General features: G+C 50.1%; 1 protein-coding gene across 2 annotated transcripts; it reads left to right on the forward strand.

Annotated features, from left to right (window-relative positions):
- The first annotated feature begins 132 nt into the window (after window positions 1-132).
- STAMBP (STAM binding protein) lies at window positions 133-12,655 on the forward strand. Of its 2 annotated transcripts, none has more exons than XM_031602128.2 (10): window positions 133-259; window positions 1,073-1,313; window positions 5,973-6,048; window positions 6,201-6,296; window positions 6,982-7,357; window positions 8,074-8,198; window positions 9,050-9,187; window positions 10,611-10,723; window positions 10,911-11,010; window positions 11,316-12,655. In XM_031602128.2, the coding sequence occupies exons 2-10, from the start codon at window positions 1,099-1,101 to the stop codon at window positions 11,370-11,372; spliced, it is 1,296 nt and encodes a 431-aa protein (XP_031457988.2). In that variant the 5' UTR covers window positions 133-259; window positions 1,073-1,098; the 3' UTR covers window positions 11,373-12,655. The 2 variants fall into 2 exon arrangements, with proteins under 2 accessions (XP_031457988.2, XP_031457987.2); XM_031602127.2 differs by lacking the exon at window positions 133-259 and adding an exon at window positions 510-809.
- The last annotated feature ends 151 nt before the right edge of the window (window positions 12,656-12,806 follow it).

The raw sequence follows: 12,806 nt of genomic DNA on the forward strand, positions 1-12,806 counted from the left end.
AGGGTGTGAGCCTCGAGCCCGGACCCTGGGCTGAGAGCGGCCCCTTTAAGGCTCGGGGCCTCTCCTCTGGCGTGATGACGCCAAACTTCCGCCCGGCCCAGCGGCTGCCATTTTGAGGCCGGGCGGAAGCATGATGCGGCTGCGAGATGCCCGGATGTGAGGAGGAGTCGTGATTGGGTGCTGAAACGGAGCAGGGGGCGGGGTCACGGCGCCAACCCGGAAGCGCTGCGTGCAGGCTGCGGCTGTCCACCCGGCGCAGGTCGTGCCCCGTTTCGGCCCTACCGCCCGTTCCCGCTCGGGGTGGGGGGGGGCTCCGCTGGCAGCGACCGGTCACCCTTCGTGCTCCGCTTTGGGCGTGAAGGGCTGCGGGGTCGGGGGGGCGGCGGGCTGCTCCAGCACCTCCTGCGCCGGCGGCTGTGGGGCTGGAGATGCCTCCCAGGGGGCAGCGGGGTGGGGCGGCAGCAGCTCGGGAGTGACTCGTTTGTGTTTCTTGGGGCACTGTGGGAAAGGGAGGGGGGGAGGGCCGTTCCTGGGGTGACAGCGGTGCCTTCTGCGGCACAGAGCGGTCTGTGTCCGAGTGAGACAATTGAGAGCCAGCTCGATGGACAGGGGCGGTTCTGCCCAATAGCAGTGCCTGGGAGCACGGCCTGCGGCTCTCCTCACCACCGTGTGAGGTGTACAGTGTAGGAACCCTGTGTAAACCTGCTGCTGCTCACGTCCGAGGAAAACGTGTTGGTCAACTGACCCCAGATCAAAGGCTGGCACTGGTGTTGCACAGAGAGACAACGAGAAAGGAGGAGCTGTTTTGGGTAGGATTCACATCACTCAGACCTTAGCTTGAGATGGGTCACCCAAGGAATGAGCTTGAGTTCATGGTCGCTTTTCAGGTCATAAAGGTTTATATCCAAGTGCTGTCCAATAAGAGCCTGACTTCTCCCACATTTCTCCCTCAGGACCTCCTAACCTTAGTATTACACGCTTTCCAGTTGGAGGGATGATTTCTGTCAGGGAAACCAGACACATTACCTGTTCTGCGGTGGTTTTGACTCCCTCGGCTTTCCTCCCACTGCAGAGCTGGTCAGCGCTGCGGCAGGTTTGATGTGCCTCGTTATGCCCAAACATGCTGATGTCAGCCTCCCACCAGAGGAGCGTGTTCAAAGCCTGATCCAGATGGGGAGTGCTGTGGAAGTGAATGAGGATGTCCCGCCACGACGCTACTATCGCTCCGGTGTGGAAATGCTCCGCATGGCCGCCATTTACTCAGAGGAGGGCAATATTGAGCATGCTTTCATCTTATACAACAAGTACATCACGTAAGAGCAGCTCTACTTTGCTTACAATTATGTTGATGCAAGTGGTTGTGAGGTTTCAGTTGGTTATTTTGAGCGTGTGTAGACAACAGCAAGATATTGTTGAGCTGGAAGAACCAGATTCTGTTCAGAGCTTTACTCCTTTTGAACTGATAGAGGTGATCTGGTTAGGGTGACCACATTGTAGAGGTACAAAGTACAAGCACTGCTCCTTGCTTTGCAGAATGTCAGTAAAAATTTCCTGTGAGATCAGACTGACCTTATATAGCTCTGTCAGCAGGAGGAAGGTGTTGGCTCCTTTTATTTAAAAATTTCCTGGTGTTTTATTGCTGCAGAGTGGTTAGGTTGATCTCAAGACTGTGATGATGTATGGATTGGCAGGCATCCATGGTCAAAGGTCACAATATCAGAAGGAGATGAAGGCTGGTTGGTGGTTCTCTGATAAACCAGCTTCAGAGAAGCAGCTTTCTTTATGTTTAAGCTACTGCAACCTTTTATAGCAGTCACCGCATTTCACCTTCAGCACAGAAATCAGCTGTGCAGCACTGGAGGTTTAGTTCTACCTAGAAACAGTGTAATTCCCCACATGCACCATGCATGTATGTATGCACCCAGACCCTTCTGAGGAGGGACATGAGGAAAAGAGTGCCAAATCTGAACAACCTGATCCCAGTCTTCCAACTTGTACAGTACGTGAGATCTCCAGGCTCCGAACACTCTTCTGAAAAGCCAGAGGTTGTATATAAACCCACCCAAGACCCTGTTTGGTATCACAGCTGCCAGGTCTCCAGCACAGGGGCTGTCCATGTGGACAAGCGTGGAGTTGTTCTCGCTGTCACCTCCAGGGCTGGCTGGGAACAAACCATCTTGGGTCCGAAAGCCACACTGCAGAGCGGAGCGTGCGCCGTGCCGATGCAGTGACGTGGCAGCAGCTCTGCTTTTGCCTGAGCAGCTCAGAGTACGAGTGGTGCAAATGTGTGTCTCTTGCTGTGCCTCCCTGTGTTCAAAGGGCTGAAAGTAGTGATGCTCAGGAAACATCCTGACAGCACTGAGTATCTGTTCCCTCAGGCTTTTTGCCCCAAATCCTCCCATTCTCACTCACCAGAGGGTCGAATCTCCTTTCTGCTGTTCTACCCACTTATCCAGAATGAGCTTGGCATTTCGATGGGTGTTTTCCTTTCTTGCCTGCCTGTGTGCACAGGGTTCCTGCCCCAGCCTCCTTCAACCCAACACATTTTTCTCTGATTAGCTTTTCTTCCCGCCCTGCACTTCCTGAGCTTTTATGGTCATTGTCTCTGCGTAGGGAGCTGCAAAGTGTAAAACCATCGGGAAGGTTTCCAGGCTGGTTACATAGCTGAGGCTGAAGGAGAAGCTCTTTAACTAAACAAATGAACGAAACGTGCCTTTGCTCTTTCATTACAGCAATGCTAGGTGCTGGCGTGCTGTTCTTCCAGCAACTTTCAGATGCCTGTGGCATTTACATTAGCCTGGCTCTCAGGCTGCAGGAAAGGTGAAAAGCTTTCCCTTTTGGTGGTGTGATTTCTCATGTTAATGAGTATGAGCTGCCAGTTTGGATTATCTGAAGATACAAAGTTAATGTCATCATCTCATTTCTTTAAATGGAAGAGTAATGCTGTAGCTCCCGTGGAAGTGAGAGGCTTGGCAGAGCGTTGTCTGAGGTGTCCTTCCCTGAGACTGTGATCTGGAAGGCAAGAGCAAAGCACTGTAATTGGAGTCTCTGGTGGAGCTTGCTCTGCTCTCCCATTTCTAGAAATGGGATTTGATTTATTCCCACCCCCCTCTCTTGCTACTTCAGCCCAAGTTTGTGGTCACTGCTGTAACTCTGGGCTTGGCTGCCTCTCCTCAGAGCCCAGCTCCCCAGCAGGAATGTATGGACCAGTGCAGGCTGCCGCTTTGTGAAGGGAAGACTTCAGCCCTGAGAAGTGTGTGAGAGGCTCCTGGCTACAGCTCTGCACGTGGTGTGTTTGTTAGGAGCAAGCACGCCATCCTCAGGAGCAAGTCCTTGGCTTTGTTTTGACTGCATGGCTTTGGGAAGCTGGATGTCCCTTTATTTCCCTACAGGCCACTCCTCAGGTAGCAACACCTGAGAGAGAGCCATTTGTTTGGGGAGGATTTTAGATCAATATGGGATAATTTGAGGGTGGATCTACAGAGATTCCCACTGAGGCAGCCAGTTCCATTCTTGGCACTCAGTCTCCCACTTGATCTTGACTGTGTCTTCAGTATTTCTGTTTCCCATGCTGAAATGAAGCTCATGCCCATCCCATAGTGGGCAGGAGGGAGGCACGAGTGTCTCTGAGAACAACCAGGCTGCACTTTACAGATGTCAGTGCTGTCACCTTGAAAGACATCTGCTTGTTTTTCTTCATCATCAGCTTCTGCACCATTCAGAACAGATTTGTTCTCAAAGCTGGAGGGTGCTGGAGCTTTTTTGAGCCAAGGAAGAGCAGAGCAGGGAAACGTGACATGAATTTCCTGGGAGATGTGGATTCCTGGTTTGTCCGTGTGACTGCGAGCTGCTAGGATTGGCTCCAAAGGTTTGTGTGAGGTGTAAAGGGACTCGAGAGATACTGGTTTGGCGTGTGTGCTGTAACAGTGCTTAAAAATAGCCTACGATGTGGCTGCTCAGTGCCAAGCAGCCGCTCCGTTCACAGCAGACTCACAACAGCCAGAGGTTTCAACAAACCCAAAGCTTCTGGTGATGGGGGCTGAGGGTTTAAGCCTTGCCAAGCCTCATCTGGGCTGTGGGTAGGAAATGTGATGCGTTCTTATACAGTGAATGCAGAGTCCTCCTCAGCTTCCTTCCTCAGCCTGCTGCTGGTCTTCCCTCAAAGTTTTCCTCTGGCTGCCTCAGTCCTCCCTGCACCCCGCTGCTCACTGTTCCCCCTTCGTGCCTTCTGGAAAGCCAGCTGCCTCTGCTGTGTCTTCTGTCTTCCCCAGGCTAGCATCTGCTCTTAATCCTTCTTAATGAATCCCTTCCTTTTTAATCTTCAATCTGTTGGCACTGATCATTGCCTTGTTTTGTCTCCTTGACACAGTGACCTACTTTGCATCCACCAGCCCCAAGCAGGGACCTCACAGCTTCTCTGTGCCATGGCTGTGCTGATCCCGCGGTCTCTGGCATCCTCGTGCTCTCCATGGTAACCACAAGTACAACCAAGGGCTGGGATTGTGAGAAGTTCTTCCTTTTCCCAGAGGGCTGGGTTTTAAAGCAGATGGGTTTATTTAGTGCACATGCAGTGGTTTCACGGCAGGAGGAAAGCTCTTTGCTCACACTGTGGCTTTCCCACTTGGCTCTGCTTGGCTTGTTTGTGCTGTGCTCTTTACTCTTCCCTCTGCCTGCACACAGAGCTGCTCCCAGCTCTGTCCCTGCTCATTGCTCTTATTCCTGTTCTGCTCTGCAGTGGTGCAGCCTCACCTCATGTACCACAATACAAGGAAGACGTAAAACTCTTGGAGAGCATCCAAAGGAAGGCTGTGGAGATGGGGTCCCTTGGGTTGTTCAGCACAGGAGGCTGGGGGGAGGCCTCGTGGTGGCTGCAGCTCCTCACAGGGACAGCACTGAGCTCTGCTCTCTGGTGACAGCAACAGGGACTGAGGGAATGGCACAGAGCAGCAACAGGGGAGAGGCAGGTGGGGGTGAGGGAGAGGTTCTGCACTGGAGTGTGGAGGGGATGGCACAGCTTCCCTGGGCAGTGAGCACAGCTCTGAGCTGCTGGAGCTCAGGGAGCATTGGGTTTGGACTCACACTTGGGGGTAATGATGGGATCCCTCCAGCCTGGGAAGCTGTGTGGGGCTGAGCAGAAGATGGCCCTGTGTCTGTGGGCTTCCCACCTTGCTGCTTGACTTGCAGTGTTCTTTTTCTGTGTCCTAAGCTGCTGTGTCCTAACCCTGGAAGGAGGAGGAGCTTCTATCCTGGAGCAGGTTAATCTGTAGAGAAACCACAAATTAATCTGTTTGTATCTGTGCTGGGAGCGAGGTAATATCGAACTCAGTCTTGAATTTCCCTCCCAGAAATCTGCTTAGAACCAGCACTGCTGCCTAGAAAAAGGCCTGAAATATTGTCCTGACCTCCTGGGGTTGTGCACAGCCTTTCTGCAGGTTTCCTATTCAAGGTCTGAGTTAATTTCTCCTTCTCTTGCAGAAACTGTTCTCTCCCCCCATGCAGGACTGTGTGAGCACTGAGTTAGATGAGTCCTTGAGCATGTCTGTTCTCCCTTTGGATGTTCTCAGAGGTGAAGGCAGGTGCCCAAGTCCTTCCTGAAACACTGACAACATCCTTGGTGTTTTAGACTGGTTTATCAATGTTTCTGTTCCAAAAGTAAAAATTAAGGAAGTATTTATCCCAGAGGATCATCACCGAAGCCCAGATGGGAGAAAAGTCCTGTTGCAAGGTGCTCTCCTGGGGCTGAGCAGGAGCCCTGTGTGCCACAAAGAGCTCAGAAAGGCCCTGTTTGGTGGAGAGTTTATTGCAGAAAGGCAGACAGCCATCCTGATTGCAGGAGCACAGGACTCAGGGAAGTGGCAGAGCAGAGATACTGTGCTGGAGGCAAATGATGCATACCTCCCCAAATGCCATTTCCTTCTGCTGGCACCATTCTGCTGGGATTCAGGAATACAGTTTCTCTCCTGTGTTTATAGGCTCTTCATTGAGAAGCTGCCAAAGCACCGTGATTACAAAACTGCCGTCATACCTGAAAGGAAGGAGACAATGAAGGTAAGTAGTAATGTTCCAAGTTTTCAGTGGTTGTTGTTGAAAATGCTTTGGGGTTTATTTTCTCCAAGAATCTATTGATTCTTTCATCCATTCTGGGCCTGCTTTTCTTGCCTTGGTGCTCTTGCACTTAGAATTGTGTTTCTTCCCTTCAGAAGCTGAAGGAAGTAGCCTTTCCCAGAGCTGAAGACCTCAAGAAGGAGCTATTAGAGAGGTACAAAAAGGACTACACTAAATACAATGAGCAGATGGTGAGTGAGAGGAGATTGGAGGCTTCTGCTTCCTGGGAAGCATGCAAAGCCTCAAAGGGTTTGGAAGGGTTTCCATTGTCAGCCATCAAGGGTTTGGAAGAGGTCTCCAGGGCTCCTTGAGCACTCTGAAAGATGAACTCTGGGAGGCCCCAGCTTTCAGAGCCCACCCTCATCACCTGCAGCACTGGGCTGTCTCTGCTGTCATTACGTGGGTGAACTTGTCATAAGTGTCCCTGCTTCTCATTTTGTTGCAGTCTGAACATTTATTTGGCTTTCTTTTTGTCTCAGTGTGTGAGGTCTTACGGCTCAGAAATTCAGCAGATGCCTCATGACAATATGAGTAGGGTTCTGGGGTTCTGTGGGCAAAGCAGAAAGCTCTGCAGTCAGTTTTGCTGTAAGAAAGTGCTATTTTGGAGAGAAGAGACAGAAATCAATCTAGAATCATATTCCCACACAATGGCCTGGGTGAGGCAGCAGTTTACTGCTCTAGTCTGGCTGGTTTTCCAATAGAAGTGCTGATCTGTGCAGAAAGTACATCTTGTTGGTTAATTTCTGCAGACCCTTTAGGGATGATCTGTGGTTGCTGAGGGTCTGCAAGCAGGCTGGAAACTGCAGTTCTAAAGAAGTGGTATTTGCTGATGTCCTTTGAGTCTGCTGATGTCCTTTGGTGTATTTCTTCTTGCAGAAAGAGAAGGAAGAGGAAGATGCACGCAACTTGGCTTTGCAGCAGCAGTTGGAAGAGGAAAGAAATCGTGTAGCCTTAATGAAGCAGCAGCAGGCAGAACAAGAGCAGTTTCTTGCCTTCGAGGAGATGATTCGACGACAGGAGCTGGAAAAGGAGCGTTTGAGGATACTGCAGGAATTTGGAAAGCCGGAGCCAAGTCCTGAGTCTCTGGATGGACCCCTCATCCCTGGCATGGAAAAGCCACCTACTGATTTAATGCCAAGGGTTCCTGTCTCTCCACTTCACCCTGCGAGTCCATCAGTAGGGACTCTCTCAGCCAAACCTCCTGTTGTGGACAGATCTTTGAAACCTAGTGCTTTGGGGAGCACAGAACACAGTTAGTACATCTCCTGTGCGTTCTCCCTTTCTGGGGCTGACCCAAACACAGTCAAGGAGCTGAGCTGTCTGGGAGGCTTTTGGAACTGTTTCATCAGATCTCCATCCCTTCTGGGGATTTGGTCTTCCAGGCTACTGGGGTTGCTCTCCCCAATGTCCAGCAAAGGTTTGCAGGCTGGAGAGAACTGTTTCCTAGTAATCCAGCCTCAGTCTCTCTCTGCTGACCTAAAATCTACAACCTGTTTGGCTTTTGACCTTCCTAGATCCAAATACTTTTTGGAGAGTGGGGCTTAATTTCTGGCTAGACTGACTGAACTCTCCTCTTTTGCCAAATATAGATCCAAAATAGTGATCCAGACATTTCTAAACAACTGGTTCTTGACCAGAGAAACATCTTACTTTTTAATGACATTTTATGAGCATTTCTGTTTTCATTTTCTTTAACCAAACACATACTAATAGAATTCTAAACATCTTTTCTTTCTACATATCTCTTTCCTTATTTTGAAAGAGGTATTGACTGTCTTTTATGGAGTGTCACTGTGACTTTATTTACCTGTGACTGCCAATGGAAAAAGTAGATATTAGAGTTAGCATAGCAGTTAATGTTTCCAGGCTGATTTCTTTCAGTTTAGTCCTTCTAGGTCCAGACTGAGGGAACATCTCTCCAGTGGCACTGGCTATCATTGCTCATTGTGCTCCCAATTCTCCCCACAGCTGCAGGTGTGGAAACCCTTCGCCAGGTCATTGTCCCCAGAGAGCTGTGCCATAAATTCCTCCAGCTGGCTGATGCCAACACAGCCCGAGGTGTGGAGACCTGTGGGATCCTCTGTGGTAAGCTGGTAAGGTGATAATAGTAATTAAGCCCCTGGAAGCAGGACAGAGGCCTTTTCTTTAAGTAGAATAGCTTTAGAAGTGGTTGGAGGACTCTGCCAGAGTGCAGTTTCACTGATGACTGGGATTTCATATGAGTGTTGGGGCCAGGTTGCCTCTGCTTTTAATCCAAAGGTTTCCTCAGTCTGTATGTAAGGAAATGTGCCTTAATGTGGAGTGACAGCCAGCAATAGCTGTGAGTGTTCTGCTTCCTCTCTCTGATTGCCACAAGTCCCATCTGTGAGCCAGCACCCTCACCAAGACAAGGCTGTGCAAGCACAGGCTGAAGGCAGTTTTCCCTCAATGAGTTTGTGTGCACAGGTTTCTGCTGGCAGCTCCAGCCTCTCTCCTTTGTCATCTGAGGCTGTTTTGCTCACAGAAGTTTGCTTTGAAATGAAATAGTTTGATGTAACAACTTTCTGCAATCTGGTTCCCTCTGGATACTTGGTGACTATTTAATTATGAGGCACCAGCTCTGAGTGAGTGCAGAGATTTCCTTCAGATGGGGGTGTGGGGCTGAGCTCCTGTGGGTGCTTGCAGGGAAGATGAACTAATAGACACAGGCTGACGCGGACTGAATCTGTGACTCCTTTTTCAGATACAGTTGCCATACAGTTTCCCTTACCATCGATAATAGATGAACTCGTGGGCTTGTTTGTTTGTAGAGCTGCTCTTCCCCTTGCTGGGCCTCTGAGTGATGAACACAGAAATGTTTCATACTCAAAACTTAGGAAATTACCTTTGCACCAGTGGGCGGCAGCAGATTTCCTGTTTGGGGGGCGTTTCTGAAGGGTAACAGCCTCTCTGTGCTGCTTTGCAGATGAGGAATGAGTTCACCATAACCCACGTCATTGTTCCCAAGCAGTACGGAGGCCCTGATTATTGCAACACAGAGAATGAGGAGGAACTCTTCCTGATCCAGGACCAGCACGGCCTCGTTACACTTGGCTGGATCCATGTGAGCCTCTCATCCCTGCTTCACTTCCAGTCTGACCTTGCTTGGAGTTGGGAAGGAAAGGGGTGTGGGGAGATGGGCTGGGGGTGGAGGATTTGATGGAGGATTTGGTGTGGAGCTGTCAGCATCATAGAATCATAGAATGGGTTGGGTTAGAAGGGAACTCAAGGATCAGCAAGCTCCAACCCCCCCTGCCACATGCACCAACTTCCATATTTAATACTAGACCAGGCTGCCCAGGGCCCTATCCAACCTGGCCTTGAACACCTCCAGGGATGGGGCATCCACATCAGCTGGACAGCTGTTCCAGCATCTCATTGCTCTCTCTGTAAAGGACTTCCCCCTGATATCCAACTTAAATCTTCCCTTCCTCAATTTAAAACCATTTCGTCTTGTCCTGCCATCTGCATCCTTTCCTCTGTGTTACAGTCTTGCTCACAACTCGTGTTGCTTGAGAAGTTCAGGCCTGTTGGAGGTTCAGATCCCTTCCAAGAACACTGACTCCTTTAGAAGTGGGACACTGGGCTAAAAGTAGACTTGGGACATCCCAGCCTTCTGCCTGGAGCTTCTGCTGTCAGTGCGTGGCCTCTGCAGTGATGTGTCCCTATAGTAGCACAGCTTTTTGCAGACAGCTGTGTGCTGCTCTGCCGCAGGATGTGCCAGCTCCAGATTCCTCCTCTGGCTCCCTGCTGCCTGTCCCCGTGGAGCCTTTGGCAGTCGGATGTGTGCCAAGCAAAACGTTTGGTGCTGCTGAGTAATCTCTCGAAAGCAGCAGCTGCTTTGCAGACTTTGACAAATAAATGCCTGCTGAGTGTGCCTGATATGTGCGGGTGTCTGCTGTCACTGTTAACTCTTCAGTGATGGCCCTGTTACATCCAGGCACGCTTGGGGATCCCTTTGAGCTTTCTGCTACTCTTGGCAACAAAATCCTTACAGGGGAAGAAGGAAAGGCCTTTCTGCCAGAGTGAGGCTATGAAATCTCTCATCAGGAGCTGAGTGCATTGGATGTTGTCTGTGATTTTTAAAAGCTTAGCCATCTTCATGGAATGTAGTCTCTTGGAGTGTCGTGGTGATATGTTGTGCATCTGGTGATGCTGTGCCCTGAGATAGCCACACTTCAGAGGTGTGTGAGGTGACTGCCCTGCAGGGTGCCCTGCATTTAAGGCAATGGAAATGCTGTGTATTACAAGATGAGTTTGCAAGGGACGTGGCCAGAAAAGTAGAGCTTCTCCTGTCCTCTTTCCAAATGCAAAGGAGGAGCAGATGTTTTGGATCAATCCAGAACAACTTTCAGCATGTTAGTAAGTCCTCTGTGCCATCTGAGGAGCTGTGCCTCTTTACCGTTCCACTTGGCAGATGCAGCCTATTTGAAAAAACCCATCCAAACCTGCTGTGGTGTTCTCTCTTTTCTTACCCTGTGTTTCAGACTCACCCCACACAGACAGCTTTCCTCTCCAGTGTTGACCTGCACACACACTGCTCCTACCAGATGATGCTGCCAGAGTCCATCGCTATTGTGTGTTCTCCAAAGTACCAGGAGTAAGTGTGGTTGCCCATCCGTGGTAGGGAGCAGCTCTGCAGCCACAAAGCTGGCAGAGGAGTGCCTTGCAGTGTGTGTGGGGTCTCATGCTTGAGACAAGCAGATTCAAACATGCTCTTGAAGTGCAGAAGCAGCTGTTTCTGCTTGCAGAGGCTTGAGCTTTATGAAGTTTGTGCTTATTTCTAGGACAGGGTTTTTCAAGCTGACGGAGCACGGCCTGGAGGAGATCTCTTCTTGTCGACAGAAAGGATTCCATCCACACCCCAAAGACCCTCCTCTCTTCACTGTAAGTTGCCTCACGGGGCACTGGGGACTGTAGTACCATACGTTAGCATACTGGACAGTTCATTTGAGTTTATATCTATGGTGAGTCACTGGTCTGTGGCCCAGGACAGGAGAGAGCCTCACAGGGGCCTGCTCCTCACTGGAGTTGGGATGCAAAAGCTTTCTGACTTGATAGGTCTTTGTTTCTTCACTGCAAGGAGAGGGCAGTTCTCAGAAGGCCGATGGATGCAGATTGCATCAGGAGTTGGAGGAGACACCTGAGCTGTGGGAATATCTGAATAACCCCATTTCTTCTTTCTCTTCCAGACTTGCAATCATGTGTCAGTAGTCGAGAGAGATGTGGTGCTGATGGATCTACGATAGGCCTATTGCCTTAAATACCGACTGTAAAACCATCTACCTTCCCTCTAGGCCTAGGTGAAGTTTTGGTTCCTTTTGTAGCAGATGATTTCCACCGTGTGGTGCCCCTTTCCCTTCCTCCCTGAGCAGTCAGGGTGAAAGCGATTCCCTGACCTCAGCTCATGAACTCAGTGCCTGGTGTTGGACTGGTGAAATGGTATTGAGTTCAAGGTGTGGAGAAAAGCTAACAGGAGATTCAAAGACAGAAGCTAACATGAAACAATTATTTAATTTGTAGCTTGACCAGCTTCTTGGGTGGGGAGGGTCCTGCAAGTTGCTGCATCCTTCAGCTGTGAAACCTCTTCAAGTGCTTTCCAAAGTGGGTCTTGCCCAAATTAATCCATGTTCTGCTTTGACTCTCTTTCTGGGTTGGTGAACTGTGGCCTTGAGCGTGGCTGGTTGGAGCAGATAAATCTTTGCTAATGTTTAAAATTAAACCTTCCTAACACCTCTCACTCCATGCAAGAACCCATCCTCCCTCCTGGTGCTCACATTTCTGCCCAGTGGAACAAGAAGGGGCTCAACTGTTGTGCTCCCCCTTTCCTTTGGGAACCCCCATTTCAAGAGTTTAGGGTGAGAAGATTCCTGGATGCAGCACTGCTTAATTCCAGTGATGGTGAGGGGGTTATCTGCTTATTTTCTTCCGTTTCCTGGATGGGGCGCTCACTCCGGCGAGGGTTTGGGTTTGGCTGGTGCTGGTAATGTGACAGAGGAGGCTCTCCTCTGGTTACAGCATTGATGCACTCTGTGGCTGATCCACATGTGGGGCACAGCTGCTGGCCCAAACTCCTGGGCATGTTGTGTTTCTTGAATCCTTAAACACTCGTTCTTGACTCCCTCTGCAGTCCTTAAAGCATTATGAAGCCTGTCCTTGCCAAACCAAGTGCTCCACGGTGTTGCTGTGATGCAGTATACCAGCTGGGGTCCTTCTCTGTACTCCTCATTGTTGAAAGCCAAGCAGTGACTTTGCATCCCTGAGCTGTCCACGCTGAGCCTCCACCCTCGCCTGTATCAGCATTGAAAGAGCAGTACTGAAAAGTGGAAAGCTCAAAGTGCGACACATCACCTCTCTGTGTCCTCTGTCAGGATGCTCTGGTCATCAGCATGTATCTGCATGGGGAGGAGGGAGGGCTGGAGCTGCCTCCAGCTGACACGCAGACATGAATATACCGTGCCCTTGTACTCCTACCTACAAAACAGCAAACAACATTTGTTGGTGTACAGTTTAATACAGACAGGTTGTATAATTGGCTGCTTGTTTTCTTTGAGTTAACTCCTTGGGCTGGAAGGAGCTGCTGAGAATGGGAGGGAATCTGTTTATTTATGGTTTATCTGACAACAGCTGCTGCAGTTATCGGTGTGGTTTCAGCAGCAGAGGGAAGCAGTGGGATCTCATGG

The sequence above is a fragment of the Phasianus colchicus genome, chromosome 27, assembly GCF_987193195.1.
Source record: "Phasianus colchicus chromosome 27, bPhaCol1.hap1.1, whole genome shotgun sequence".
In the NCBI taxonomy this organism is placed as follows: Eukaryota; Metazoa; Chordata; class Aves; order Galliformes; family Phasianidae; genus Phasianus; species Phasianus colchicus.

Bases quoted from the DNA above. Each gene is read 5' to 3' on its own strand.
- STAMBP (XM_031602128.2), top strand. From the start codon at position 1,099: ATGTGCCTCGTTATGCCCAAACATGCTGATGTCAGCCTCCCACCAGAG. The intron at 1,314-5,972 runs GTAAGAGCAGCT...CTGTGTTTATAG, and splicing joins TTATACAACAAGTACATCAC to GCTCTTCATTGAGAAGCTGC. The intron at 7,358-8,073 runs GTTAGTACATCT...TTCTCCCCACAG, and splicing joins TTTGGGGAGCACAGAACACA to CTGCAGGTGTGGAAACCCTT.